The 27,523-nt window shown below is 44.5% G+C and overlaps 1 protein-coding gene across 2 annotated transcripts in view; it reads left to right on the top strand.

The window, feature by feature from the left end:
• The window catches only part of LOC132469993 (epiplakin-like), a 55,096-nt gene extending 28,427 nt beyond the window's left edge, over window positions 1-26,669 (top strand). The window contains exons 24-25 of one of the 2 annotated variants that reach the window (XM_060068135.1): window positions 318-16,636; window positions 17,366-26,669. In XM_060068135.1, coding sequence (XP_059924118.1) covers window positions 318-16,636; window positions 17,366-26,126 — 25,080 coding nt within the window. In that variant the 3' untranslated portion in view covers window positions 26,127-26,669. Of the gene's footprint in view, window positions 1-317 lie in introns of both variants that reach the window. The other variant, XM_060068134.1, reaches the window with a different exon arrangement.
• The last annotated feature ends 854 nt before the right edge of the window (window positions 26,670-27,523 follow it).

The following is a 27,523-nucleotide window of genomic DNA, read 5'->3' as shown; positions in this document are numbered from 1 at the left end:
CATACATTTTCCCATAGTTCCCTACAGTGTTTTCATAGACACCCAGTTCATGAGAATACCTGTACTCCAAATTAAGGGCTTTAAATCAACATTGTTCAATCACCTCATAGTGCAATAGATGGTGACTTATGTGAAAATCTTAGTTTGCCATTTTAACAAAAACTTTTTGTAAAAAGCGATTTTATAACATACACATACATTTTGAAGTGCACATTAGTTATTTTTGGAATTATTTGAATTAATTTATCTTTATACTCAGTCATTTTACCCTTATTAATGCTGCTATTTCCATTTCTCCCTTTATTTCCTATTTGCAGACTACGGAGGATCTTGAGCGCATCAAGCTATCTCTGGAATCGGAGTGCCACATCAAACAACGTCTACAGGAAGAGAACGATAGGCTAAAGAATGAATTTAGGTTCTTGAAGGACAAATATGACAGCAAGGAGAGCCAAACAAGACAGCACGACTCTGACAAGGATCGCTTTGAACAGGAGATAAATGACCTTAAAGGTGAGATACAGAGGCTAAGAAAGGACTCAGAGGTGATTATTTCAAGAAAAACAATGGCGACTGACCTAAAGGCAGTGAAAGAGCCTCCAAACCTTATCTTTGATGGTGTACGCAAAACAGTCACAGCAAAACAGTTACATGATTGTGGTGTGTTGGATGAACTAACATTTAACAAACTGTTGGAAGGGAAAAAGAGGGTCCCGGCTGTGTCTGTTGACAAAAAGGTAATTCTTAAAGGGACTGGACCCATTGCTGGGGTAGTGATAGCAAGTCAGAAAGGTACATTCTCCTTGTCTGGGCCCTTAAGTAAAATGTCCCTGACTGAAGCCAAAAAAGGAAACCTTATTCCTCTGGATTGTGCTGATCTTCTTTTGGATGCCCAAGCTGCCACAGGGCACATGATTGATCCTAGACTGAATCAGAAGTTGACAGTGGAGGAGGCCTGCGACCAAGGATTGGTTGATGAAAATGACCGGCAGAGATTGCTTGCTGCTGAGGCAGCTGCTGTGGGCTACCATGATCCTGGAACAGGGCAACCGCTATCAGCATTCCAGGCAATGAAGAAAGGATTGATTGACAAAAGCACAGCACTGCGTCTACTTCAAGCACAGGAGTGTACAGGTGGCATTCTAGATCCCACGCTTAGTGTATTCCTCCCAAAAGACATTGCCATTGAGCGTGATCTGATCAATGAGGATATTTATCGGGCTTTGAATCAGAGGCCTGAGCTCTACATGGACCCAGAGACAGAACTGGGTGCCAGCTATATATCACTGAAAAGGAGATGCCAAAAAGAGCCAAACACAGGATTACTGCTTCTTCCAGTCTCCAAAAAGCTAGACCCATCCAAACTGGTGTTTGACGGTGTACGCAAACCAGTTACAGCAAAGCAGTTAAATGATTGTGGTGTGTTGGATAAACCAATGTTAGATCAACTGTTGAAAGGGGAAATAAGCGTCCAAGATGTGTCTGTTGACAAAAAGATAATTCTCAAAGGGACTGGACCTATTGCTGGAGTAATTATTGCAAGTGCAAAAGGTACAGTGTCCCTTTCTGGGCCCTTAAGTAAAATGTCCCTGAGTGAAGCCAAAGAAAAAGATCTTCTTCCTCTCGATTGTGCTGATCTTCTTTTGGATGCCCAAGCTGCCACAGGTCACATGATTGATCCCATAACAAATCAGAAGTTGACAGTGGAGGAGGCCTGCGACCAAGGATTGGTGGCTGAAAACGACCGGCAGAGATTGCTTGCTTCTGAGGCAGCTGCTGTTGGCTACCATGATCGTGGCACAGGGAAACCGTTATCAGCATTCCAGGCAATGAAGAAAGGATTGATTGACAACAACACAGCACTGCGTCTGATTCAAGCACAGGAGTCTACAGGTGGTTTTCTAGATCCCATTCTTAGTGTTTTCGTCCCAAAAGACATTGCCTACGAGCGTGATCTGATCAATGAGCAAATGGACAAGGCTTTGAATCAAAGGCCTGCGCTCTACTTGGACCCAACAACAGAGCAAGGTGCCAGCTATGGATCACTTAAAAGAAGATGCAAAACAGAGCCAAACACAGGACTACTGCTCCTTCCTGTCCCTCAAAGGCTAGACCCGTCCAATTTGGTATTTGATGGGGTTCGAAAGCCGGTCACAGCAAAGCAGTTGCTTGATTGTGGTGTGATAGACAAGCCAACATTTAAAGAGCTATGCACAGGAGAGAAAACTGTATCAGAGGTGTCTACCGACAAAATAGTTAGTCTTAAGGGGAATGGGCCCATTGCCGCTGTGATAGTTGGCAATCAAGTCAAAATGTCCTTTGCAGAGGCCAAAAAGCAAGGTCTTGTTCCACCAGAGAGTGCTAATATGCTACTGGAGGCCCAGGCTGCCACAGGCCACATCATTGATTCTAGAACCAATCAAAATCTGACTGTAGAGGAAGCATGTGACAAAGGGGTGGTAGCAAGGGAAGATAGAGACAGGTTGCTGGCAGCAGAAGCTGCTGCTATTGGCTACTATGATCGTAGAACAGCTAAGCATCTATCAGTGTTTGAAGCCATGAAGAAGGGAATTGTGGACAAGAAAACCGCACTTACTCTGCTTCAGGCGCAAGAATCTGCAGGAGGCATTCTAGACCCTGTGAAGAGTGTGTTCCTCCCCAAGGATACAGCCATAAAACATAAACTTCTTGATGAAGAGCTGAAACACGCTCTAAACCAGCAACCTGAGTATTACATTGACCCAGAAACTGAGATGGGTGTTCCCTATGAAGTTTTGAGGAAAAGATGCAAGACCGAATCTCACACAGGTCTGATACTGCTGCCTATATCTGAAAAGCAAGACCCAAGCTTAATCATCTTTGATGGTGTCCGCAAGCCGGTCAACGCACAGCAGCTGCTTGATTGTGGTGTTCTGGACAAGCCAACATTTAAAGAATTAGTAAAAGGAGAAAAAACTGTACCACAAGTTTCTCTGATCAAGAGAGACAGTCTAAAAGGTACTGGATGCATTAGTGGGGTAATCGCTGGAAAGGTAGGCAAAATGTCCTTTGATGATGCCAAGAAACAAGGTCTACTTTCAAAAGAGAGCGCTGATCTGTTATTAGAGGCTCAAGCAGCCACAGGCCACATTATTGATCCTAAAAGCAATCACAGTCTGACTGTGGAAGAAGCATGTGATAAAGGGGTGGTGGCTAAGGAAGATAGAGAGAGGTTGTTAGCAGCAGAAGCTGCTGCTATTGGCTACAATGATCGTAGCACGTCAAGGCCTTTGTCAGTATTTGACGCCATAAAGAAGGGACTGGTGGACATGAAAACTGCACTAACACTGCTTCAGGCCCAAGAATCAGCTGGAGGCATTCTAGACCCTGTGAAAAGTGTTTTCCTCCCCAAGGATACAGCCATAAAACATAACCTTCTTGATGAAGAGCTGAAACACGCTCTAAACCAGCAACCTGAGTATTACATTGACCCAGAAACTGAGAAGGGTGTTACCTATGAGTCTTTGAAGAGACGATGCAAGACCGAATCTCACACAGGCCTGATACTGCTGCCTATTTCTGGCAGACAGGACCCAAACAAACTCATCTTTGATGGTGTCCGCAAGCCAGTCACCGCACAGCAATTGCTTGATTGTGGTGTGTTAGACAAGCCCACATTTAATCAGCTATTGACGAAGGAGAAAACTATTCCAGACGTATCCAAAGACAAAAAGACTAGTCTTAAGGGTACTGGGGCCATAGCTGCTGTGATAGGTGGCGATCACGGCAAAATATCATTTGCAGAAGCCAAGAAGCTAGGACTTATTCCAACCGATAGTGCTAATAAGCTATTGGAGGCGCAGGCTGCAACAGGCCACATCATTGATCCTGAAACAAATACAAAATTGACTGTAGAGGAAGCATGTGTCAAAGGGGTGGTGGCTAAGGAAGATAGAGAACGGTTGTTAGCGGCAGAATCTGCTGCAATTGGTTACAATGATCGGACAACAGCCAAGCCTCTTTCAGTGTTTGAAGCCCTGAATAAGGGAATTGTGGACAAGAAAACCGCCCTTAGACTGCTTCAGGCTCAAGAATCTGCAGGAGGCATTCTAGACCCGGTGAACAGTGTTTTCCTACCCAGAGATACCGCAATAAAAGGCAAACTTATTGATGAAGAGCTGAAACGCTCTCTAAACCAGCAGCCAGAGTGTTACATAGACCCAGACACTGAGAAGGATGTTACATATGAGTCATTGAAGAGAAGGTGCAAGACTGAATATGACACAGGTCTGCTACTTTTGCCTATTTCTGGAAAGGAAGACCCAAACAAACTCATCTTTGATGGTGTCCGCAAGCCAGTCACCGCACAGCAATTGCTTGATTGTGGTGTGTTAGACAAGCCCACATTTAATCAGCTATTGAAGAAGGAGAAAACTATTCCAGACGTATCCAAAGACAAAAAGATTAGTCTTAAGGGTACTGGGGCCATAGCTGCTGTGATAGCTGGAGATTACGGCAAAATGTCATTTGCAGAAGCCAAGAAGCAAGGACTAATTCCAACTGATAGTGCTAATAAGCTATTGGAGGCGCAGGCTGCAACAGGCCACATCATTGATCCTGAAACAAATACAAAACTGACTGTAGAGGAAGCATGTGTCAAAGGGGTGGTGGCTAAGGAAGATAGAGAACGGTTGTTAGCGGCAGAATCTGCTGCAATTGGTTACAATGATCGGACAACAGCCAAGCCTCTTTCAGTATTTGAAGCCCTGAATAAGGGAATTGTGGACAAGAAAACCGCCCTCACACTGCTTCAGGCTCAAGAATCTGCAGGAGGCATTCTAGACCCGGTGAACAGTGTTTTCCTACCCAGAGATACCGCTATAAAAGGCAAACTTATCGATGAAGAGCTGAAACGCTCTCTTAACCAGCAGCCAGAGTGTTACATAGACCCAGACACTGAGAAGGATGTTACATATGAGTCATTGAAGAGAAGGTGCAAGACTGAATATGACACAGGTCTGCTACTTTTGCCTATTTCTGGAAAGCAAGACCCAAACAAACTCATCTTTGATGGTGTCCGCAAGCCAGTCACCGCACAGCAATTGCTTGATTGTGGTGTGTTAGACAAGCCCACATTTAATCAGCTATTGAAGAAGGAGAAAACTATTCCAGACGTATCCAAAGACAAAAAGATTAGTCTTAAGGGTACTGGGGCCATAGCTGCTGTGATAGCTGGAGATTACGGCAAAATGTCATTTGCAGAAGCCAAGAAGCAAGGACTAATTCCAACTGATAGTGCTAATAAGCTATTGGAGGCGCAGGCTGCAACAGGCCACATCATTGATCCTGAAACAAATACAAAATTGACTGTAGAGGAAGCATGTGTCAAAGGGGTGGTGGCTAAGGAAGATAAAGAGCTGTTGTTAGCGGCAGAATCTGCTGCAATTGGTTATAATGATCGGACAACCGCAAAGTGTCTTTCAGTGTTTGAAGCCCTCAAAAAGGGTATTGTGGACAAGAAAACCGCTCTTACTCTGCTTCAGGCTCAAGAATCTGCAGGAGGCATTCTAGACCCGGTGAACAGTGTTTTCCTACCCAAAGATGCCGCAATAAAAGGAAAACTTATTGATGAAGAGCTGAAACGCTCTCTAAACCAGCAGCCAGAGTGTTACATAGACCCAGACACTGAGAAGGATGTAACATATGAGTCATTGAAGAGAAGGTGCAAGACTGAATATGACACAGGTCTGCTACTTTTGCCTATTTCTGGAAAGCAGGACCCAAACAAACTCATCTTTGATGGTGTCCGCAAGCCAGTCACCGCACAGCAATTGCTTGATTGTGGTGTGTTAGACAAGCCCACATTTAATCAGCTATTGACGAAGGAGAAAACGGTTCCAGACGTATCCAAAGACAAAAAGACTAGTCTTAAGGGTACTGGTGCCATAGCTGCTGTGATAGCTGGAGATTACGGCAAAATGTCATTTGCAGAAGCCAAGAAGCAAGGACTAATTCCAACTGATAGTGCTAATAAGCTATTGGAGGCGCAGGCTGCAACAGGCCACATCATTGATCCTGAAACAAATACAAAACTGACTGTAGAGGAAGCATGTGTCAAAGGGGTGGTGGCTAAGGAAGATAGAGAACGGTTGTTAGTGGCAGAATCTGCTGCAATTGGTTACAATGATCGGACAACAGCCAAGCCTCTTTCAGTATTTGAAGCCCTGAATAAGGGAATTGTGGACAAGAATACCGCCCTCACACTGCTTCAGGCTCAAGAATCTGCAGGAGGCATTCTAGACCCGGTGAACAGTGTTTTCCTACCCAAAGATGCCGCAATAAAACGAAAACTTATCGATGAAGAGCTGAAACGCTCACTAAACCAGCAGCCAGAGTGTTACATTGACCCAGACACTGAGAAGGATGTCACATATGAGTCATTGAAGAGAAGGTGCAAGACTGAATATGACACAGGTCTGCTACTTTTGCCTATTTCTGGAAAGGAAGACCCAAACAAACTCATCTTTGATGGTGTCCGCAAGCCAGTCACCGCACAACAATTGCTTGATTGTGGTGTGTTAGACAAGCCCACATTTAATCAGCTATTGAAGAAGGAGAAAACTATTCCAGACGTATCAAAAGACAAAAAGATTAGTCTTAAGGGTACTGGGGCCATAGCTGCTGTGATAGCTGGAGATTACGGCAAAATGTCATTTGCAGAAGCCAAGAAGCAAGGACTAATTCCAACTGATAGTGCTAATAAGCTATTGGAGGCGCAGGCTGCAACAGGCCACATCATTGATCCTGAAACAAATACAAAATTGACTGTAGAGGAAGCATGTGTCAAAGGGGTGGTGGCTAAGGAAGATAAAGAGCTGTTGTTAGCGGCAGAATCTGCTGCAATTGGTTATAATGATCGGACAACCGCAAAGTGTCTTTCAGTGTTTGAAGCCCTCAAAAAGGGTATTGTGGACAAGAAAACCGCTCTTACTCTGCTTCAGGCTCAAGAATCTGCAGGAGGCATTCTAGACCCGGTGAACAGTGTTTTCCTACCCAAAGATGCCGCAATAAAAGGAAAACTTATTGATGAAGAGCTGAAACGCTCTCTAAACCAGCAGCCAGAGTGTTACATAGACCCAGACACTGAGAAGGATGTAACATATGAGTCATTGAAGAGAAGGTGCAAGACTGAATATGACACAGGTCTTCTACTTTTGCCTATTTCTGGAAAGCAGGACCCAAACAAACTCATCTTTGATGGTGTCCGCAAGCCAGTCACTGCACAGCAATTGCTTGATTGTGGTGTGTTAGACAAGCCCACATTTAATCAGCTATTGACGAAGGAGAAAACGGTTCCAGACGTATCCAAAGACAAAAAGACTAGTCTTAAGGGTACTGGTGCCATAGCTGCTGTGATAGCTGGAGATTACGGCAAAATGTCATTTGCAGAAGCCAAGAAGCAAGGACTAATTCCAACTGATAGTGCTAATAAGCTATTGGAGGCGCAGGCTGCAACAGGCCACATCATTGATCCTGAAACAAATACAAAACTGACTGTAGAGGAAGCATGTGTCAAAGGGGTGGTGGCTAAGGAAGATAGAGAACGGTTGTTAGTGGCAGAATCTGCTGCAATTGGTTACAATGATCGGACAACAGCCAAGCCTCTTTCAGTATTTGAAGCCCTGAATAAGGGAATTGTGGACAAGAAAACCGCCCTCACACTGCTTCAGGCTCAAGAATCTGCAGGAGGCATTCTAGACCCGGTGAACAGTGTTTTCCTACCCAAAGATGCCGCAATAAAACGAAAACTTATCGATGAAGAGCTGAAACGCTCACTAAACCAGCAGCCAGAGTGTTACATTGACCCAGACACTGAGAAGGATGTCACATATGAGTCATTGAAGAGAAGGTGCAAGACTGAATATGACACAGGTCTGCTACTTTTGCCTATTTCTGGAAAGCAAGACCCAAACAAACTAATCTTTGATGGTGTCCGCAAGCCAGTCACCGCACAGCAATTGCTTGATTGTGGTGTGTTAGACAAGCCCACATTTAATCTGCTATTGACGAAGGAGAAAACGGTTCCAGACGTATCCAAAGATAAAAAGACTAGTCTTAAGGGTACTGGGGCCATAGCTGCTGTGATAGCTGGAGATCACGGCAAAATTTCATTTGCAGAAGCCAAGAAGCAAGGACTTATTCCAACCGATAGTGCTAATAAGCTATTGGAGGCGCAGGCTGCAACAGGCCACATCATTGATCCTGAAACAAATACAAAACTGACTGTAGAGGAAGCATGTGTCAAAGGGGTGGTGGCTAAGGAAGATAGAGAACGGTTGTTAGTGGCAGAATCTGCTGCAATTGGTTACAATGATCGGACAACAGCCAAGCCTCTTTCAGTATTTGAAGCCCTGAATAAGGGAATTGTGGACAAGAAAACCGCCCTCACACTGCTTCAGGCTCAAGAATCTGCAGGAGGCATTCTAGACCCGGTGAACAGTGTTTTCCTACCCAAAGATGCCGCAATAAAACGAAAACTTATCGATGAAGAGCTGAAACGCTCACTAAACCAGCAGCCAGAGTGTTACATTGACCCAGACACTGAGAAGGATGTCACATATGAGTCATTGAAGAGAAGGTGCAAGACTGAATATGACACAGGTCTGCTACTTTTGCCTATTTCTGGAAAGCAAGACCCAAACAAACTAATCTTTGATGGTGTCCGCAAGCCAGTCACCGCACAGCAATTGCTTGATTGTGGTGTGTTAGACAAGCCCACATTTAATCAGCTATTGACGAAGGAGAAAACGGTTCCAGACGTATCCAAAGATAAAAAGACTAGTCTTAAGGGTACTGGGGCCATAGCTGCTGTGATAGCTGGAGATCACGGCAAAATTTCATTTGCAGAAGCCAAGAAGCAAGGACTTATTCCAACCGATAGTGCTAATAAGCTATTGGAGGCGCAGGCTGCAACAGGCCACATCATTGATCCTGAAACAAATACAAAACTGACTGTAGAGGAAGCATGTGTCAAAGGGGTGGTGGCTAAGGAAGATAGAGAACGGCTGTTAGCGGCAGAATCTGCTGCAATTGGTTATATTGATCGGACAACCGCTAAGTGTCTTTCAGTGTTTGAAGCCCTCAAAAAGGGTATTGTGGACAAGAAAACCGCCCTTACTCTGCTTCAGGCTCAAGAATCTGCAGGAGGTATTCTAGACCCGGTGAACAGTGTTTTCCTACCCAAAGATACCGCAATGAAAGGAAAACTTATTGATGAAGAGCTGAAACGCTGTCTACAACAGCAGCCAGAGTGTTACATAGACCCTGAAACTGAGAAGGATGTTACATATGAGTCATTGAAGAGAAGGTGCAAGACTGAATATGACACAGGTCTGCTACTTTTACCTATTTCTGGAAAACAAGACCCAAACAAACTCATCTTTGATGGTGTCCGCAAGCCAGTCACCGCACAGCAATTGCTTGATTGTGGTGTGTTAGACAAGCCCACATTTAATCAGCTATTGAAGAAGGAGAAAACTATTCCAGACGTATCCAAAGACAAAAAGACTAGTCTTAAGGGTACTGGGGCCATAGCTGCTGTGATAGCTGGAGATTACGGCAAAATGTCATTTGCAGAAGCCAAGAAGCAAGGACTAATTCCAACTGATAGTGCTAATAAGCTAATGGAGGCGCAGGCTGCAACAGGCCACATCATTGATCCTGAAACAAATACAAAATTGACTGTAGAGGAAGCATGTGTAAAAGGGGTGGTGGCTAAGGAAGATAGAGAACGGTTGTTAGCGGCAGAATCTGCTGCAATTGGTTACACTGATCGAACAACAGCCAAGCCTCTTTCAGTGTTTGAAGCCCTGAATAAGGGAATTGTGGACAAGAAAACCGCCCTTACTCTGCTTCAGGCTCAAGAATCTGCAGGAGGTATTCTAGACCCGGTGAACAGTGTTTTCCTACCCAAGGATACCGCAATAAAAGGAAAAATTATTGATGAAGAGCTGACACGCTGTCTAAAACAGCAGCCAGAGTGTTACATAGACCCTGAAACTGAGAAGGATGTTACATATGACTCATTGAAGAGTAGGTGCAAGACTGAATATGACACTGGTCTGCTACTTTTGCCTATTTCTGGAAAGCAAGACCCAAACAAACTCATCTTTGATGGTGTCCGCAAGCCAGTCACCGCACAGCAATTGCTTGATTGTGGTGTGTTAGACAAGCCCACATTTAATCAGCTATTGAAGAAGGAGAAAACTATTCCAGACGTATCCAAAGACAAAAAGACTAGTCTTAAGGGTACTGGGGCCATAGCTGCTGTGATAGCTGGAGATTACGGCAAAATGTCATTTGCAGAAGCCAAGAAGCAAGGACTAATTCCAACCGATAGTGCTAATAAGCTAATGGAGGCGCAGGCTGCAACAGGCCACATCATTGATCCTGAAACAAATACAAAATTGACTGTAGAGGAAGCATGTGTAAAAGGGGTGGTGGCTAAGGAAGATAGAGAACGGTTGTTAGCGGCAGAATCTGCTGCAATTGGTTACACTGATCGAACAACAGCCAAGCCTCTTTCAGTGTTTGAAGCCCTGAATAAGGGAATTTTGGACAAGAAAACAGCCCTTACTCTGCTTCAGGCTCAAGAATCTGCAGGAGGCATTCTGGACCCGGAGAACAGTGTTTTCCTACCCAAAGATGCCGCAATAAAACGAAAACTTATCGATGAAGAGCTGAAACGCTCTCTAAACCAGCAGCCAGAGTGTTACATAGACCCAGACACTGAGAAGGATGTTACATATGAGTCATTGAAGAGAAGGTGCAAGGCTGAATATGACACAGGTCTTCTACTTTTGCCTATTTCTGGAAAGCAAGACCCAAACAAACTCATCTTTGATGGTGTCCGCAAGCCAGTCACCGCACAGCAATTGCTTGTTTGTGGTGTGTTAGACAAGCCCACATTTAATCAGCTATTGAAGAAGGAGAAAACTATTCCAGACGTATCCAAAGACAAAAAGACTAGTCTTAAGGGTACTGGGGCCATAGCTGCTGTGATAGCTGGAGATCACGGCAAAATTTCATTTGCAGAAGCCAAGAAGCTAGGACTTATTCCAACCGATAGTGCTAATAAGCTATTGGAGGCGCAGGCTGCAACAGGCCACATCATTGATCCTGAAACAAATACAAAACTGACTGTAGAGGAAGCATGTGTCAAAGGGGTGGTGGCTAAGGAAGATAGAGAACGGTTGTTAGCGGCAGAATCTGCTGCAATTGGTTATACTGATCGGACAACCGCAAAGTGTCTTTCAGTGTTTGAAGCCCTCAAAAAGGGTATTGTGGACAAGAAAACCGCCCTTACTCTGCTTCAGGCTCAAGAATCTGCAGGAGGCATTCTGGACCCGGTGAACAGTGTTTTCCTACCCAAGGATACCGCAATAAATGGAAAACTTATTGATGAAGAGCTGACACGCTGTCTAAAACAGCAGCCAGAGTGTTACATAGACCCTGAAACTGAGAAGGATGTTACATATGACTCATTGAAGAGAAGGTGCAAGACTGAATATGACACAGGTCTGCTACTTCTGCCTATTTCTGGAAAGCAAGACCCAAACAAAATAATCTTTGATGGTGTCCGCAAGCCAGTCACAGCGCAGCAACTGCTTGATTGCGAAGTATTAGACAAGCCAACATTTAACCAGCTTTTGAAAAAGGAGAAAACTATGCCGGAGGTATCTACGGCTAAGAAAGTCAGTCTTAAGGGTACTGGGGTCATAGCTGCTGTGATTGCTGGAGATCGAGGCAAAATGTCCTTAGCAGAAGCCAAGAAACAAGGACTCATTCCAATTGATAGTGCTAACAAACTTTTGGAGGCCCAGGCTGCCACGGGCCACATCATTGATCCTGAAACCAATAAGAAACTGACTGTAGTGGAAGCATGTGACAAAGGGGTGGTTGCTAAGGAAGATAGAGAACGGTTGTTAGCAGCAGAATTCGCTGCCATTGGTTACACTGATCGAAGCACAGCCAAGCCTCTTTCCGTGTTTGAAGCCATGAAGAAGGGACTAGTGGACAAGAAAACTGCACTAACTCTGCTTCAGGCTCAAGAATCTGCAGGAGGCATTCTTGACCCAGTGAATAGTATTTTCCTACCCAGAGATATTGCAGTAAAACGTAAACTCATTGATGAAGAGCTGAAACGCTCCCTAATCCAACAGCCCGAGTGCTACGTGGACCCAGACACTGAAAAGTGTGTAACCTATGAGTCATTGAAGAGAAGGTGCAAGACTGAACCGGAAACTGGTCTTCTGCTTCTGCCTATCTCTGAAACGCAAGATCCCAAGAAACAAATCTTTGATGGTATCCGCAAGCCAGTCACAGCACAGCAGTTGCTTGATTGCGAAGTATTAGACAAGCCAACATTTAACCAGCTTTTGAAAAAGGAGAAAACTATGCAGGAGGTATCTACGGCTAAGAAAGTCAGTCTTAAGGGTACTGGGGTCATAGCTGCTGTGATTGCTGGAGATCGAGGCAAAATGTCCTTTGCAAAAGCCAAGAAACAGGGACTCATTCCAATTGATAGTGCTAACAAGCTTTTGGAGGCCCAGGCTGCCACGGGCCACATCATTGATCCTGAAACCAATGAGAAACTGACTGTAGTGGAAGCATGTGACAAAGGGTTGGTGGCTAAGGAAGATAGAGAACGGTTGTTAGCAGCAGAATTCGCTGCCATTGGTTACACTGATCGAAGCACAGCCAAGCCTCTTTCCGTGTTTGAAGCCATGAAGAAGGGATTTGTGGACAAGAAAACTGCACTAACTCTGCTTCAGGCTCAAGAATCTGCAGGAGGCGTTCTTGACCCAGTGAATAGTATTTTCCTACCCAGAGATATTGCAGTAAAACGTAAACTCATTGATGAAGAGCTGAAACGCTCCCTAATCCAACAGCCCGAGTGCTACGTGGACCCAGACACTGAAAAGTGTGTAACCTATGAGTCATTGAAGAGAAGGTGCAAGACTGAACCGGAAACAGGTCTTCTGCTTCTGCCTATCTCTGAAACGCAAGATCCCAAGAAACTAATCTTTGATGGTATCCGCAAGCCAGTCACAGCACAGCAGTTGCTTGATTGCGAAGTATTAGACAAGCCAACATTTAACCAGCTTTTGAAAAAGGAGAAAACTATGCAGGAGGTATCTACGGCTAAGAAAGTCAGTCTTAAGGGTACTGGGGTCATAGCTGCTGTGATTGCTGGAGATCGAGGCAAAATGTCCTTAGCAAAAGCCAAGAAACAGGGACTCATTCCAATTGATAGTGCTAACAAGCTTTTGGAGGCCCAGGCTGCCACGGGCCACATCATTGATCCTGAGACCAATGAGAAACTGACTGTAGTGGAAGCATGTGACAAAGGGGTGGTTGCTAAGGAAGATAGAGAACGGTTGTTAGCAGCAGAATTCGCTGCCATTGGTTACACTGATCGAAGCACAGCCAAGCCTCTTTCCGTGTTTGAAGCCATGAAGAAGGGACTTGTGGACAAGAAAACTGCACTAACTCTGCTTCAGGCTCAAGAATCTGCAGGAGGCGTTCTTGACCCAGTGAATAGTATTTTCCTACCCAGAGATATTGCAGTAAAACGTAAACTCATTGATGAAGAGCTGAAACGCTCCCTAATCCAACAGCCCGAGTGCTACGTGGACCCAGACACTGAAAAGTGTGTAACCTATGAGTCATTGAAGAGAAGGTGCAAGACTGAACCGGACACAGGTCTTCTGCTTCTGCCTATCTCTGAAACGGAAGATCCCAAGAAACTAATCTTTGATGGTATCCGCAAGCCAGTCACAGCACAGCAGTTGCTTGATTGCGAAGTATTAGACAAGCCAACATTTAACCAGCTTTTGAAAAAGGAGAAAACTATGCAGGAGGTATCTACGGCTAAGAAAGTCAGTCTTAAGGGTACTGGGGTCATAGCTGCTGTGATTGCTGGAGATCGAGGCAAAATGTCCTTAGCAAAAGCCAAGAAACAAGGACTCATCCCAATTGATAGTGCTAACAAGCTTTTGGAGGCCCAGGCTGCCACGGGCCACATCATTGATCCTGAAACCAATGAGAAACTGACTGTAGTGGAAGCATGTAACAAAGGGTTGGTGGCTAAGGAAGATAGAGAACGGTTGTTAGCAGCAGAATTCGCTGCCATTGGTTACACTGATCGAAGCACAGCCAAGCCTCTTTCCGTGTTTGAAGCCATGAAGAAGGGACTTGTGGACAAGAAAACTGCACTAACTCTGCTTCAGGCTCAAGAATCTGCAGGAGGCGTTCTTGACCCAGTGAATAGTATTTTCCTACCCAGAGATATTGCAGTAAAACGTAAACTCATTGATGAAGAGCTGAAACGCTCCCTAATCCAACAGCCCGAGTGCTACGTGGACCCAGACACTGAAAAGTGTGTAACCTATGAGTCATTGAAGAGAAGGTGCAAGACTGAACCGGAAACAGGTCTTCTGCTTCTGCCTATCTCTGAAACGCAAGATCCCAAGAAACTAATCTTTGATGGTATCCGCAAGCCAGTCACAGCACAGCAGTTGCTTGATTGCGAAGTATTAGACAAGCCAACATTTAACCAGCTTTTGAAAAAGGAGAAAACTATGCAGGAGGTATCTACGGCTAAGAAAGTCAGTCTTAAGGGTACTGGGGTCATAGCTGCTGTGATTGCTGGAGATCGAGGCAAAATGTCCTTCGCAAAAGCCAAGAAACAGGGACTCATTCCAATTGATAGTGCTAACATGCTTTTGGAGGCCCAGGCTGCCACGGGCCACATCATTGATCCTGAAACCAATGAGAAACTGACTGTAGTGGAAGCATGTAACAAAGGGTTGGTGGCTAAGGAAGATAGAGAACGGTTGTTAGCTGCAGAATTCGCTGCCATTGGTTACACTGATCGAAGCACAGCCAAGCCTCTTTCCGTGTTTGAAGCCATGAAGAAGGGACTTGTGGACAAGAAAACTGCACTAACTCTGCTTCAGGCTCAAGAATCTGCAGGAGGCGTTCTTGACCCAGTGAATAGTATTTTCCTACCCAGAGATATTGCAGTAAAACGTAAACTCATTGATGAAGAGCTGAAACGCTCCCTAATCCAACAGCCCGAGTGCTACGTGGACCCAGACACTGAAAAGTGTGTAACCTATGAGTCATTGAAGAGAAGGTGCAAGACTGAACCGGACACAGGTCTTCTGCTTCTGCCTATCTCTGAAACGGAAGATCCCAAGAAACTAATCTTTGATGGTATCCGCAAGCCAGTCACAGCACAGCAGTTGCTTGATTGCGAAGTATTAGACAAGCCAACATTTAACCAGCTTTTGAAAAAGGAGAAAACTATGCAGGAGGTATCTACGGCTAAGAAAGTCAGTCTTAAGGGTACTGGGGTCATAGCTGCTGTGATTGCTGGAGATCGAGGCAAAATGTCCTTAGCAAAAGCCAAGAAACAAGGACTCATCCCAATTGATAGTGCTAACAAGCTTTTGGAGGCCCAGGCTGCCACGGGCCACATCATTGATCCTGAAACCAATGAGAAACTGACTGTAGTGGAAGCATGTAACAAAGGGTTGGTGGCTAAGGAAGATAGAGAACGGTTGTTAGCAGCAGAATTCGCTGCCATTGGTTACACTGATCGAAGCACAGCCAAGCCTCTTTCCGTGTTTGAAGCCATGAAGAAGGGACTTGTGGACAAGAAAACTGCACTAACTCTGCTTCAGGCTCAAGAATCTGCAGGAGGCGTTCTTGACCCAGTGAATAGTATTTTCCTACCCAGAGATATTGCAGTAAAACGTAAACTCATTGATGAAGAGCTGAAACGCTCCCTAATCCAACAGCCCGAGTGCTACGTGGACCCAGACACTGAAAAGTGTGTAACCTATGAGTCATTGAAGAGAAGGTGCAAGACTGAACCGGAAACAGGTCTTCTGCTTCTGCCTATCTCTGAAACGCAAGATCCCAAGAAACTAATCTTTGATGGTATCCGCAAGCCAGTCACAGCACAGCAGTTGCTTGATTGCGAAGTATTAGACAAGCCAACATTTAACCAGCTTTTGAAAAAGGAGAAAACTATGCAGGAGGTATCTACGGCTAAGAAAGTCAGTCTTAAGGGTACTGGGGTCATAGCTGCTGTGATTGCTGGAGATCGAGGCAAAATGTCCTTAGCAAAAGCCAAGAAACAAGGACTCATCCCAATTGATAGTGCTAACAAGCTTTTGGAGGCCCAGGCTGCCACGGGCCACATCATTGATCCTGAAACCAATGAGAAACTGACTGTAGTGGAAGCATGTAACAAAGGGTTGGTGGCTAAGGAAGATAGAGAACGGTTGTTAGCAGCAGAATTCGCTGCCATTGGTTACACTGATCGAAGCACAGCCAAGCCTCTTTCCGTGTTTGAAGCCATGAAGAAGGGACTTGTGGACAAGAAAACTGCACTAACTCTGCTTCAGGCTCAAGAATCTGCAGGAGGCGTTCTTGACCCAGTGAATAGTATTTTCCTACCCAGAGATATTGCAGTAAAACGTAAACTCATTGATGAAGAGCTGAAACGCTCCCTAATCCAACAGCCCGAGTGCTACGTGGACCCAGACACTGAAAAGTGTGTAACCTATGAGTCATTGAAGAGAAGGTGCAAGACTGAACTGGAAACAGGTCTTCTGCTTCTGCCTATCTCTGAAACGCAAGATCCCAAGAAACTAATCTTTGATGGTATCCGCAAGCCAGTCACAGCACAGCAGTTGCTTGATTGCGAAGTATTAGACAAGCCAACATTTAACCAGCTTTTGAAAAAGGAGAAAACTATGCAGGAGGTATCTACGGCTAAGAAAGTCAGTCTTAAGGGTACTGGGGTCATAGCTGCTGTGATTGCTGGAGATCGAGGCAAAATGTCCTTCGCAAAAGCCAAGAAACAGGGACTCATTCCAATTGATAGTGCTAACATGCTTTTGGAGGCCCAGGCTGCCACGGGCCACATCATTGATCCTGAAACCAATGAGAAACTGACTGTAGTGGAAGCATGTAACAAAGGGTTGGTGGCTAAGGAAGATAGAGAACGGTTGTTAGCTGCAGAATTCGCTGCCATTGGTTACACTGATCGAAGCACAGCCAAGCCTCTTTCCGTGTTTGAAGCCATGAAGAAGGGACTTGTGGACAAGAAAACTGCACTAACTCTGCTTCAGGCTCAAGAATCTGCAGGAGGCGTTCTTGACCCAGTGAATAGTATTTTCCTACCCAGAGATATTGCAGTAAAACGTAAACTCATTGATGAAGAGCTGAAACGCTCCCTAATCCAACAGCCCGAGTGCTACGTGGACCCAGACACTGAAAAGTGTGTAACCTATGAGTCATTGAAGGGAAGGTGCAAGACTGAACCGGAAACAGGTCTTCTGCTTCTGCCTATCTCTGAAACGCAAGATCCCAAGAAATTAATCTTTGATGGTATCCGCAAGCCAGTCACAGCACAGCAGTTGCTTGATTGCGACGTATTAGACAAGCCAACATTTAACCAGCTTTTGAAAAAGGAGAAAACTATGCAGGAGGTATCTACGGCTAAGAAAGTCAGTCTTAAGGGTACTGGGGTCATAGCTGCTGTGATTGCTGGAGATCGAGGCAAAATGTCCTTCGCAAAAGCCAAGAAACAGGGACTCATTCCAATTGATAGTGCTAACAAGCTTTTGGAGGCCCAGGCTGCCACGGGCCACATCATTGATCCTGAAACCAATGAGAAACTGACTGTAGTGGAAGCATGTAACAAAGGGTTGGTGGCTAAGGAAGATAGAGAACGGTTGTTAGCAGCAGAATTCGCTGCCATTGGTTACACTGATCGAAGCACAGCCAAGCCTCTTTCCGTGTTTGAAGCCATGAAGAAGGGACTTGTGGACAAGAAAACTGCACTAACTCTGCTTCAGGCTCAAGAATCTGCAGGAGGCGTTCTTGACCCAGTGAATAGTATTTTCCTACCCAGAGATATTGCAGTAAAACGTAAACTCATTGATGAAGAGCTGAAACGCTCCCTAATCCAACAGCCCGAGTGCTACGTGGACCCAGACACTGAAAAGTGTGTAACCTATGAGTCATTGAAGAGAAGGTGCAAGACTGAACCGGAAACAGGTCTTCTGCTTCTGCCTATCTCTGAAACGCAAGATCCCAAGAAACTAATCTTTGATGGTATCCGCAAGCCAGTCACAGCACAGCAGTTGCTTGATTGCGAAGTATTAGACAAGCCAACATTTAACCAGCTTTTGAAAAAGGAGAAAACTATGCAGGAGGTATCTACGGCTAAGAAAGTCAGTCTTAAGGGTACTGGGGTCATAGCTGCTGTGATTGCTGGAGATCGAGGCAAAATGTCCTTCGCAAAAGCCAAGAAACAGGGACTCATTCCAATTGATAGTGCTAACATGCTTTTGGGGGCCCAGGCTGCCACGGGCCACATCATTGATCCTGAAACCAATGAGAAACTGACTGTAGTGGAAGCATGTAACAAAGGGTTGGTGGCTAAGGAAGATAGAGAACGGTTGTTAGCAGCAGAATTAGCTGCCATTGGTTACACTGATCGAAGCACAGCCAAGCCTCTTTCCGTGTTTGAAGCCATGAAGAAGGGACTTGTGGACAAGAAAACTGCACTAACTCTGCTTCAGGCTCAAGAATCTGCAGGAGGCGTTCTTGACCCAGTGAATAGTATTTTCCTACCCAGAGATATTGCAGTAAAACGTAAACTCATTGATGAAGAGCTGAAACGCTCCCTAATCCAACAGCCCGAGTGCTACGTGGACCCAGACACTGAAAAGTGTGTAACCTATGAGTCATTGAAGAGAAGGTGCAAGACTGAACCGGAAACAGGTCTTCTGCTTCTGCCTATCTCTGAAACGCAAGATCCCAAGAAACTAATCTTTGATGGTATCCGCAAGCCAGTCACAGCACAGCAGTTGCTTGATTGCGAAGTATTAGACAAGCCAACATTTAACCAGCTTTTGAAAAAGGAGAAAACTATGCAGGAGGTATCTACGGCTAAGAAAGTCAGTCTTAAGGGTACTGGGGTCATAGCTGCTGTGATTGCTGGAGATCGAGGCAAAATGTCCTTCGCAAAAGCCAAGAAACAGGGACTCATTCCAATTGATAGTGCTAACATGCTTTTGGGGGCCCAGGCTGCCACGGGCCACATCATTGATCCTGAAACCAATGAGAAACTGACTGTAGTGGAAGCATGTAACAAAGGGTTGGTGGCTAAGGAAGATAGAGAACGGTTGTTAGCAGCAGAATTAGCTGCCATTGGTTACACTGATCGAAGCACAGCCAAGCCTCTTTCCGTGTTTGAAGCCATGAAGAAGGGACTTGTGGACAAGAAAACTGCACTAACTCTGCTTCAGGCTCAAGAATCTGCAGGAGGCGTTCTTGACCCAGTGAATAGTATTTTCCTACCCAGAGATATTGCAGTAAAACGTAAACTCATTGATGAAGAGCTGAAACGCTCCCTAATCCAACAGCCCGAGTGCTACGTGGACCCAGACACTGAAAAGTGTGTAACCTATGAGTCATTGAAGAGAAGGTGCAAGACTGAACCGGAAACAGGTCTTCTGCTTCTGCCTATCTCTGAAACGCAAGATCCCAAGAAACTAATCTTTGATGGTATCCGCAAGCCAGTCACAGCACAGCAGTTGCTTGATTGCGAAGTATTAGACAAGCCAACATTTAACCAGCTTTTGAAAAAGGAGAAAACTATGCAGGAGGTATCTACGGCTAAGAAAGTCAGTCTTAAGGGTACTGGGGTCATAGCTGCTGTGATTGCTGGAGATCGAGGCAAAATGTCCTTCGCAAAAGCCAAGAAACAGGGACTCATTCCAATTGATAGTGCTAACATGCTTTTGGGGGCCCAGGCTGCCACGGGCCACATCATTGATCCTGAAACCAATGAGAAACTGACTGTAGTGGAAGCATGTAACAAAGGGTTGGTGGCTAAGGAAGATAGAGAACGGTTGTTAGCAGCAGAATTCGCTGCCATTGGTTACACTGATCGAAGCACAGCCAAGCCTCTTTCCGTGTTTGAAGCCATGAAGAAGGGACTTGTGGACAAGAAAACTGCACTAACTCTGCTTCAGGCTCAAGAATCTGCAGGAGGCGTTCTTGACCCAGTGAATAGTATTTTCCTACCCAGAGATATTGCAGTAAAACGTAAACTCATTGATGAAGAGCTGAAACGCTCCCTAATCCAACAGCCCGAGTGCTACGTGGACCCAGACACTGAAAAGTGTGTAACCTATGAGTCATTGAAGAGAAGGTGCAAGACTGAACCGGAAACAGGTCTTCTGCTTCTGCCTATCTCTGAAACGCAAGATCCCAAGAAACTAATCTTTGATGGTATCCGCAAGCCAGTCACAGCACAGCAGTTGCTTGATTGCGAAGTATTAGACAAGCCAACATTTAACCAGCTTTTGAAAAAGGAGAAAACTATGCAGGAGGTATCTACGGCTAAGAAAGTCAGTCTTAAGGGTACTGGGGTCATAGCTGCTGTGATTGCTGGAGATCGAGGCAAAATGTCCTTCGCAAAAGCCAAGAAACAGGGACTCATTCCAATTGATAGTGCTAACATGCTTTTGGGGGCCCAGGCTGCCACGGGCCACATCATTGATCCTGAAACCAATGAGAAACTGACTGTAGTGGAAGCATGTAACAAAGGGTTGGTGGCTAAGGAAGATAGAGAACGGTTGTTAGCAGCAGAATTCGCTGCCATTGGTTACACTGATCGAAGCACAGCCAAGCCTCTTTCCGTGTTTGAAGCCATGAAGAAGGGACTTGTGGACAAGAAAACTGCACTAACTCTGCTTCAGGCTCAAGAATCTGCAGGAGGCGTTCTTGACCCAGTGAATAGTATTTTCCTACCCAGAGATATTGCAGTAAAACGTAAACTCATTGATGAAGAGCTGAAACGCTCCCTAATCCAACAGCCCGAGTGCTACGTGGACCCAGACACTGAAAAGTGTGTAACCTATGAGTCATTGAAGAGAAGGTGCAAGACTGAACCGGAAACAGGTCTTCTGCTTCTGCCTATCTCTGAAACGCAAGATCCCAAGAAACTAATCTTTGATGGTATCCGCAAGCCAGTCACAGCACAGCAGTTGCTTGATTGCGAAGTATTAGACAAGCCAACATTTAACCAGCTTTTGAAAAAGGAGAAAACTATGCAGGAGGTATCTACGGCTAAGAAAGTCAGTCTTAAGGGTACTGGGGTCATAGCTGCTGTGATTGCTGGAGATCGAGGCAAAATGTCCTTTGCAAAAGCCAAGAAACAGGGACTCATTCCAATTGACAGTGCTAACAAGCTTTTGGAGGCCCAGGCTGCCACGGGCCACATCATTGATCCTGAAACCAATGAGAAACTGACTGTAGTGGAAGCATGTAACAAAGGGTTGGTGGCTAAGGAAGATAGAGAACGGTTGTTAGCAGCAGAATTCGCTGCCATTGGTTACACTGATCGAAGCACAGCCAAGCCTCTTTCCGTGTTTGAAGCCATGAAGAAGGGACTTGTGGACAAGAAAACTGCACTAACTCTGCTTCAGGCTCAAGAATCTGCAGGAGGCGTTCTTGACCCAGTGAATAGTATTTTCCTACCCAGAGATATTGCAGTAAAACGCAAACTCATTGATGAAGAGCTGAAACGCTCCCTAATCCAACAGCCCGAGTGCTACGTGGACCCAGACACTGAAAAGTGTGTAACCTATGAGTCATTGAAGAGAAGGTGCAAGACTGAACCGGAAACAGGTCTTCTGCTTCTGCCTATCTCTGAAACGCAAGATCCCAAGAAACTAATCTTTGATGGTATCCGCAAGCCAGTCACAGCACAGCAGTTGCTTGATTGCGAAGTATTAGACAAGCCAACATTTAACCAGCTTTTGAAAAAGGAGAAAACTATGCAGGAGGTATCTACGGCTAAGAAAGTCAGTCTTAAGGGTACTGGGGTCATAGCTGCTGTGATTGCTGGAGATCGAGGCAAAATGTCCTTCGCAAAAGCCAAGAAACAGGGACTCATTCCAATTGATAGTGCTAACAAGCTTTTGGAGGCCCAGGCTGCCACGGGCCACATCATTGATCCTGAAACCAATGAGAAACTGACTGTAGTGGAAGCATGTAACAAAGGGTTGGTGGCTAAGGAAGATAGAGAACGGTTGTTAGCAGCAGAATTCGCTGCCGTTGGTTACACTGATCGTAGCACAGCCAAGCCTCTTTCCGTGTTTGAAGCCATGAAGAAGGGACTTGTAGACAAGAAAACTGCATTAACTCTGCTTCAGGCTCAAGAATCTGCAGGAGGCATTCTTGACCCAGTGATTAGTATTTTCCTACCCAGAGATATTGCGGTAAAACATAAACTCATTGATGAAGAGCTAAAACGCTCCTTAATCCAACAGCCTGAGTGTTACGTGGACCCAGACACTGAAAGGGGTGTTACCTATGAGTCATTGAAGAGAAGGTGCAAGACTGAACCAGAAACAGGTCTTCTGCTTCTGCCTATCTTTGTAAAGATAGACCCAACCACACACATTTTTGAGGGTGTCCGCCAGCCAGTCACAGCCCAGCAGTTGCTAGAATGCGATCTACTTGACAAACCCAGTTTCACCCAGCAATTTACTGGGAAGATATCGGTCCTGGAAGTATCTACAAACAAAAAGTATACTTTTGAGGGGACTGAACCCATAGCTGAAGCTATTGCTGGAAATCAAGGCCAAAAGTTCTTTGTAGAAGCCAAAAAGAAAGGTCTCCTTCTGGAGGATTGTGCAAATATTCGACTGGAGGCCCAGGCTTGTACAGGCGACATTATTGATCCTAGAACCAATCAGAAGCTGAATGTAAAGGAAGCATGTGACAAAGGGGAGGTTGCTATTGAAGCTAGAGACAGGTTGTTAGCAGCAGAATCTGCTGCGATTGGCTACATTCCGCGGAGCACTGCTAAGCCTATATCGGTGTTTGAAGCGACGAAGAAGGGAATTGTGGACCGAATGCAAACCGAAAAGACCACAATTGAACGGCTGGAGACAGAGGAGAAAACTGTTACAATGGTGTCTACAACCCAAACAGTCAATCTTAAGGGTACTGGGGTCATAGCTACTGTGATTGCTGGAAATCAAGGCAAAATGTCATTTTCAGATACCAAGAAACAACATCCTGAGGATTACATGGACACAGAAACGGAGAAGAGTGCTATCAATGAGTCTTCGAAAACACGGTCCAAAACTGTATCTCACTCAACCCTATTACGGCTTCCTATCTCCAAACAGCAAGACTCAACCAAACTTATCTTTGATGGCATTCGTAAGACTGTCACAGCCCAGCAGTTACTGGATTGTGGTCTTCTGGACAAGAAAACCTTTAACCTACTGTTGGAAGGAAAGAAAACTGTTTCTGATGTCTCTGTGGACAAGAAATTGCATCTGAAGGGGACAGGATCTATCGGGGGAATAGCTGCTGGACCTCTTGGAAAAATGTCCTTTACAGAGGCTCGGAATAGGGAAATAATTTCTGCAGACAGTGCAATCTTTTTACTGGAAGCTCAAGCTGCCACAGGCTACATTATTGACCCCAGAACAGATCAAAAGCTAACTGTAGAGGAGGCTTATTCTAAAGGAGTCATAGACCCTCATGATAGATCAAGACTGTCATCAGTTGAAGCAGCTGCTCTTGGGTATCAGGACCCAAATACATCTAAGCTTCTGACAGCAAGCCAGGCCATGAGAAAGGGATTAATTGACAAAGACACAGCTCTGCGAATTCTACAGGCTCAGGAGTCTGTTGGAGGTATTCTAGACCCTTTCTTAGGTGTGTTCCTACCCAGGGACATAGCTATGGATCGGAATATTATAGATAAGGAATTGTACAATGACCTTAACTCAATCCCAGATTGCTTTCTTGACCCAAACACACAACATAAAACTAACTATGTGTCACTGAAGAGAAAATGCAAGCTAAATCCCACTACAGGCCTCTTGCTTCTCCCTGCCCCCCATAACCCATTGACAGTCCAAGGTCTTAGAGGTAAAGTGTCCTTATCAGACCTGGTAGATGCTAACCTTCTGGAAAATTCAGATGTAGAAAATATAAGGGAGGGTATATTGACCATCCAGGATATTGAGCAACGCCTGCAATCCTATTTAAGGGGGTCAACCTGTATTGCAGGGGTCTATGATGAGACAAGCAATAGGGTTATGCCTATATATGAGGCCATGAAAGAAGGACTGTTAGCTCCTGGCACCACACTAGAGCTCCTAGAGGCACAAGCTGCCTCAGGCTTTGTGGTCGACCCTGTTAAAAATATTAACCTCACTGTCACGGATGCCCTCAATAGAGGACTGGTAGGGCCAGAGTTTAAAGACAAGCTATTATCAGCCGAGAGGGCTGTGACTGGCTATAAACTGCCCGACTCTGACAAAATGATGTCCATCTTTGAGACCATGGAAAGAGGTCTAATGGAGAGAGGCCTTGGTATACGCTTGCTTGAGGCTCAGATTGCCAGTGGGGGAATAATTGATCCCATACACAGCCATCGTATTGACGTGAATGTAGCCTACAAGAGAGGCTACTTTAATGCAGAGATTTACCAGATTCTAGCTGATGAAGGGGATGACACTAAAGGCTATTGTGATCCTAACACAGATGAAAAACATACTTACATGGAGCTCAAGCAACGCTGCATAGTTGATGAGAACACAGGCCTTATCTTGTTGCCTATCCTGGACAACAACGACCAACAGCATTCCACTCAGAGAAACACTCTGAGAAAGAGGAGGGTGATTATTGTTGATCCAGATACTAACAGAGAGATGACAGTACGGGAAGCACTTAACACAGGTCTAATAGACTATGATACCTATATTGAGTTATCCATGCAGGAGTGTGAGTGGGAGGAGATCACCACCACTTCACCAGATGGGTCTTCCCGAATGTTGATTGTTGACAGGAAAACTGGAAAAGAGTATAACATCAGTGAGCTACTTGAACAAGGTGTAATTGATCAATCAATATATGAGCAGTACACATCCCAAAGCATTTCCCTCAATGAGTTTGCAGCCATCATCGCCGGAAAGAGACAAAGATTTTCAAAATTATCATTATCTTTGTCATCCTCATCATCATCACTTCTAAATCAAGGCAACCCGGGAGACACAGTCACATCTGCTAAATGTTCTTCAATTTCAACAAGGCCTTTATCACAAAATTTTGGAAAATGTACCACAACAAGAACTACAACAGTTTCAGGATCCAGTAGTATTGTCAGCAGAGAGGTCTCAACCTCAGCAGAGACCCTGAAGCACTTATCCGGTGTTTCTGTCATTGTAAGCTCCACTGATGAAACTATTGGTGAACAGGAACCCGTAGGAGCAATCTTCGATGCAGACAATCTAGAGAAGATACCAATTTTGGAGGCTCGGAATCGTGGCATTGTGGATTCTATCACTGCGCAAAGAATGCTTGAGGCCCAGGCATGTACTGGAGGCATTGTTGACCCCAGTAATGGTCAGAGGCATGGAATCAAGGAAGCCTGTATTTTGGGCCTGATAGATGACAAATTGGCCCCCCTACTTAAGTCAGCCGAAAAAGCATATGTTGGATTTGAAAATGTGAGGGTTAAAAGTAAGTTGTCTGCTGCGGAGGCCATGAAAGAAAAGTGGCTGCCATATGAGGCAGGCCAGAGGTTTATGGAATACCAATTTGTGACAGGGGGACTCTTTGACCCAGAACTAGGTTGTAGGAGAACTATAGAAGATGCCCTGAACATTGGTTGGTTAGATGAAAGCACAGCCCAAAAGCTTCAAGACTCAAGACGCCATTCAAAGAACCTAACATGCCCCAAGACCAAATTGAAGATCTCCTACAAGGAGGCACTGGATAATTGCTTATTGGAGGAGACAACTGGGGTCCGGATGTTGCAGGCATCTAGCATGTCCTCTAGAGGTATCAGCAGTCCCTATAGTATCTCTTCTGCCCCGGGATCAAGGACATGCTCTAGGAGTAGCTCACGAGTGGCTTCCCGTAGGAGCAGTGTAGACCTAGGCACTCCCACCTCCTCAGTATCTGAACAAATTAGTAGCACCAGCTACAGCCTGTCCTCTTTCTCTTCCAGTTCTGCTCTATAGGGTTAGGGTTTGAATTAAATACCATTCAGTTTCTATACAATTATACTTCTTAACCTGGCCTCATTAATACATAAACACGATACATGCATACATTCACACTAGAAATATTAAAATGATTGTGTTGTATTAGTCTAAGAATACATGGCTAATGTTTGAACATTTCAGCTCTTGAGCTGCAGCATTACATTATTATTTTTTAAATCAAAAGGTAAGAAAGTTCAAATAAAGAGCATGCTTAATAATAGTTTCTCTTAAACTGAGTTTAGGAATATCTTATTGTTTGCATATCAATTATTTTCAGGGGTATTTCTCGTATGCTTCATGTTTTCCTTTCAATGTTTGGGAATTGGTTATGATGGGTAACATATTTTTGTGCAAATCTGAAATTAGCAGATTTTCGTCTTAATTAAAGGATTTTAAGTGTGGCTCTTTCTGATATTGTCGTTTAGTGTAGATCTATTTTTTAACTCTTTTAGTGTAGGCCCTATTGCTTCTGATTTTGTAACTATGTTCTATTACAAAATAAAGATCTGTCTCTTTGAATATTGGCTTAATTGTTGGTATTATAAGTTACGTATTTTTATACTATATATATTCTTTTTAACGATCTAATAATTTGATCTAATCGTTCAAATGATTGCTTATCTTTAAATGACCGATTAAAAATACTATGGGCGGGGGTGTCTTGCACGATTTGGCAGGCCAATACAATGACTTGCAATTAAATTAGCGTCAATAAAATGTGGTATTTTTTGAAGATGTGAAAGCAAAATATTAGTTGGGTGAGATAAGTAAGGTAAGGTTCAAGATTCAAGATGGTTTTATTGTCATATGCACAACAATTACAGAGCAGTCGCTGGCAATTAAATTCTTTAGTCTTGTCCTCCTCCAACAATGCAATATAAGAGAACATAAGGTATATGAGAAACACAAGTAGGGAAGCTGAGACTTAAATAATAAAAAATATATATAATAATAATAGTAATAATAATAAAAAGTAAGTGTATAAGAGGAACACAAGAAGGAGAGCAGGGACCTAAATGCAAAACTAAATAAATGTAAAATGTAAACAGACGTGTTTATCCAGATGTCGACTGGTATAAAGTGGCAAGTTATAAAGTGTCATAGTGGTGAGCTAAGTAGGCCTAGCTTAGGAGTTCAGTAGTCTTATGGCCCGTGGGATGAAACTGTCCCTGAGGTTAATAGCTTAGGTTAGACATTTTTAAATTTAGACTAAGGGTAAATTAAGGTTTGAGATGGTTTAGGTTAGGTATTAGGTAAGAGATGGTTATGGTAATTCGGGTTGAATCACTTGCGTTTACATTAAAGGGGTAGTTCGGAATTTTGGACATAGGGCCTGATTCCCAAGTGAGCTTTGGTATTCTTTATCACTGGAG

This window comes from Gadus macrocephalus, chromosome 12 (genome assembly GCF_031168955.1).
Source record: "Gadus macrocephalus chromosome 12, ASM3116895v1".
Classification (NCBI taxonomy): Eukaryota; Metazoa; Chordata; class Actinopteri; order Gadiformes; family Gadidae; genus Gadus; species Gadus macrocephalus.
Note: the sequence above shows the minus strand (reverse complement) of the source record. Positions and strands in the feature narration are given on the sequence as shown.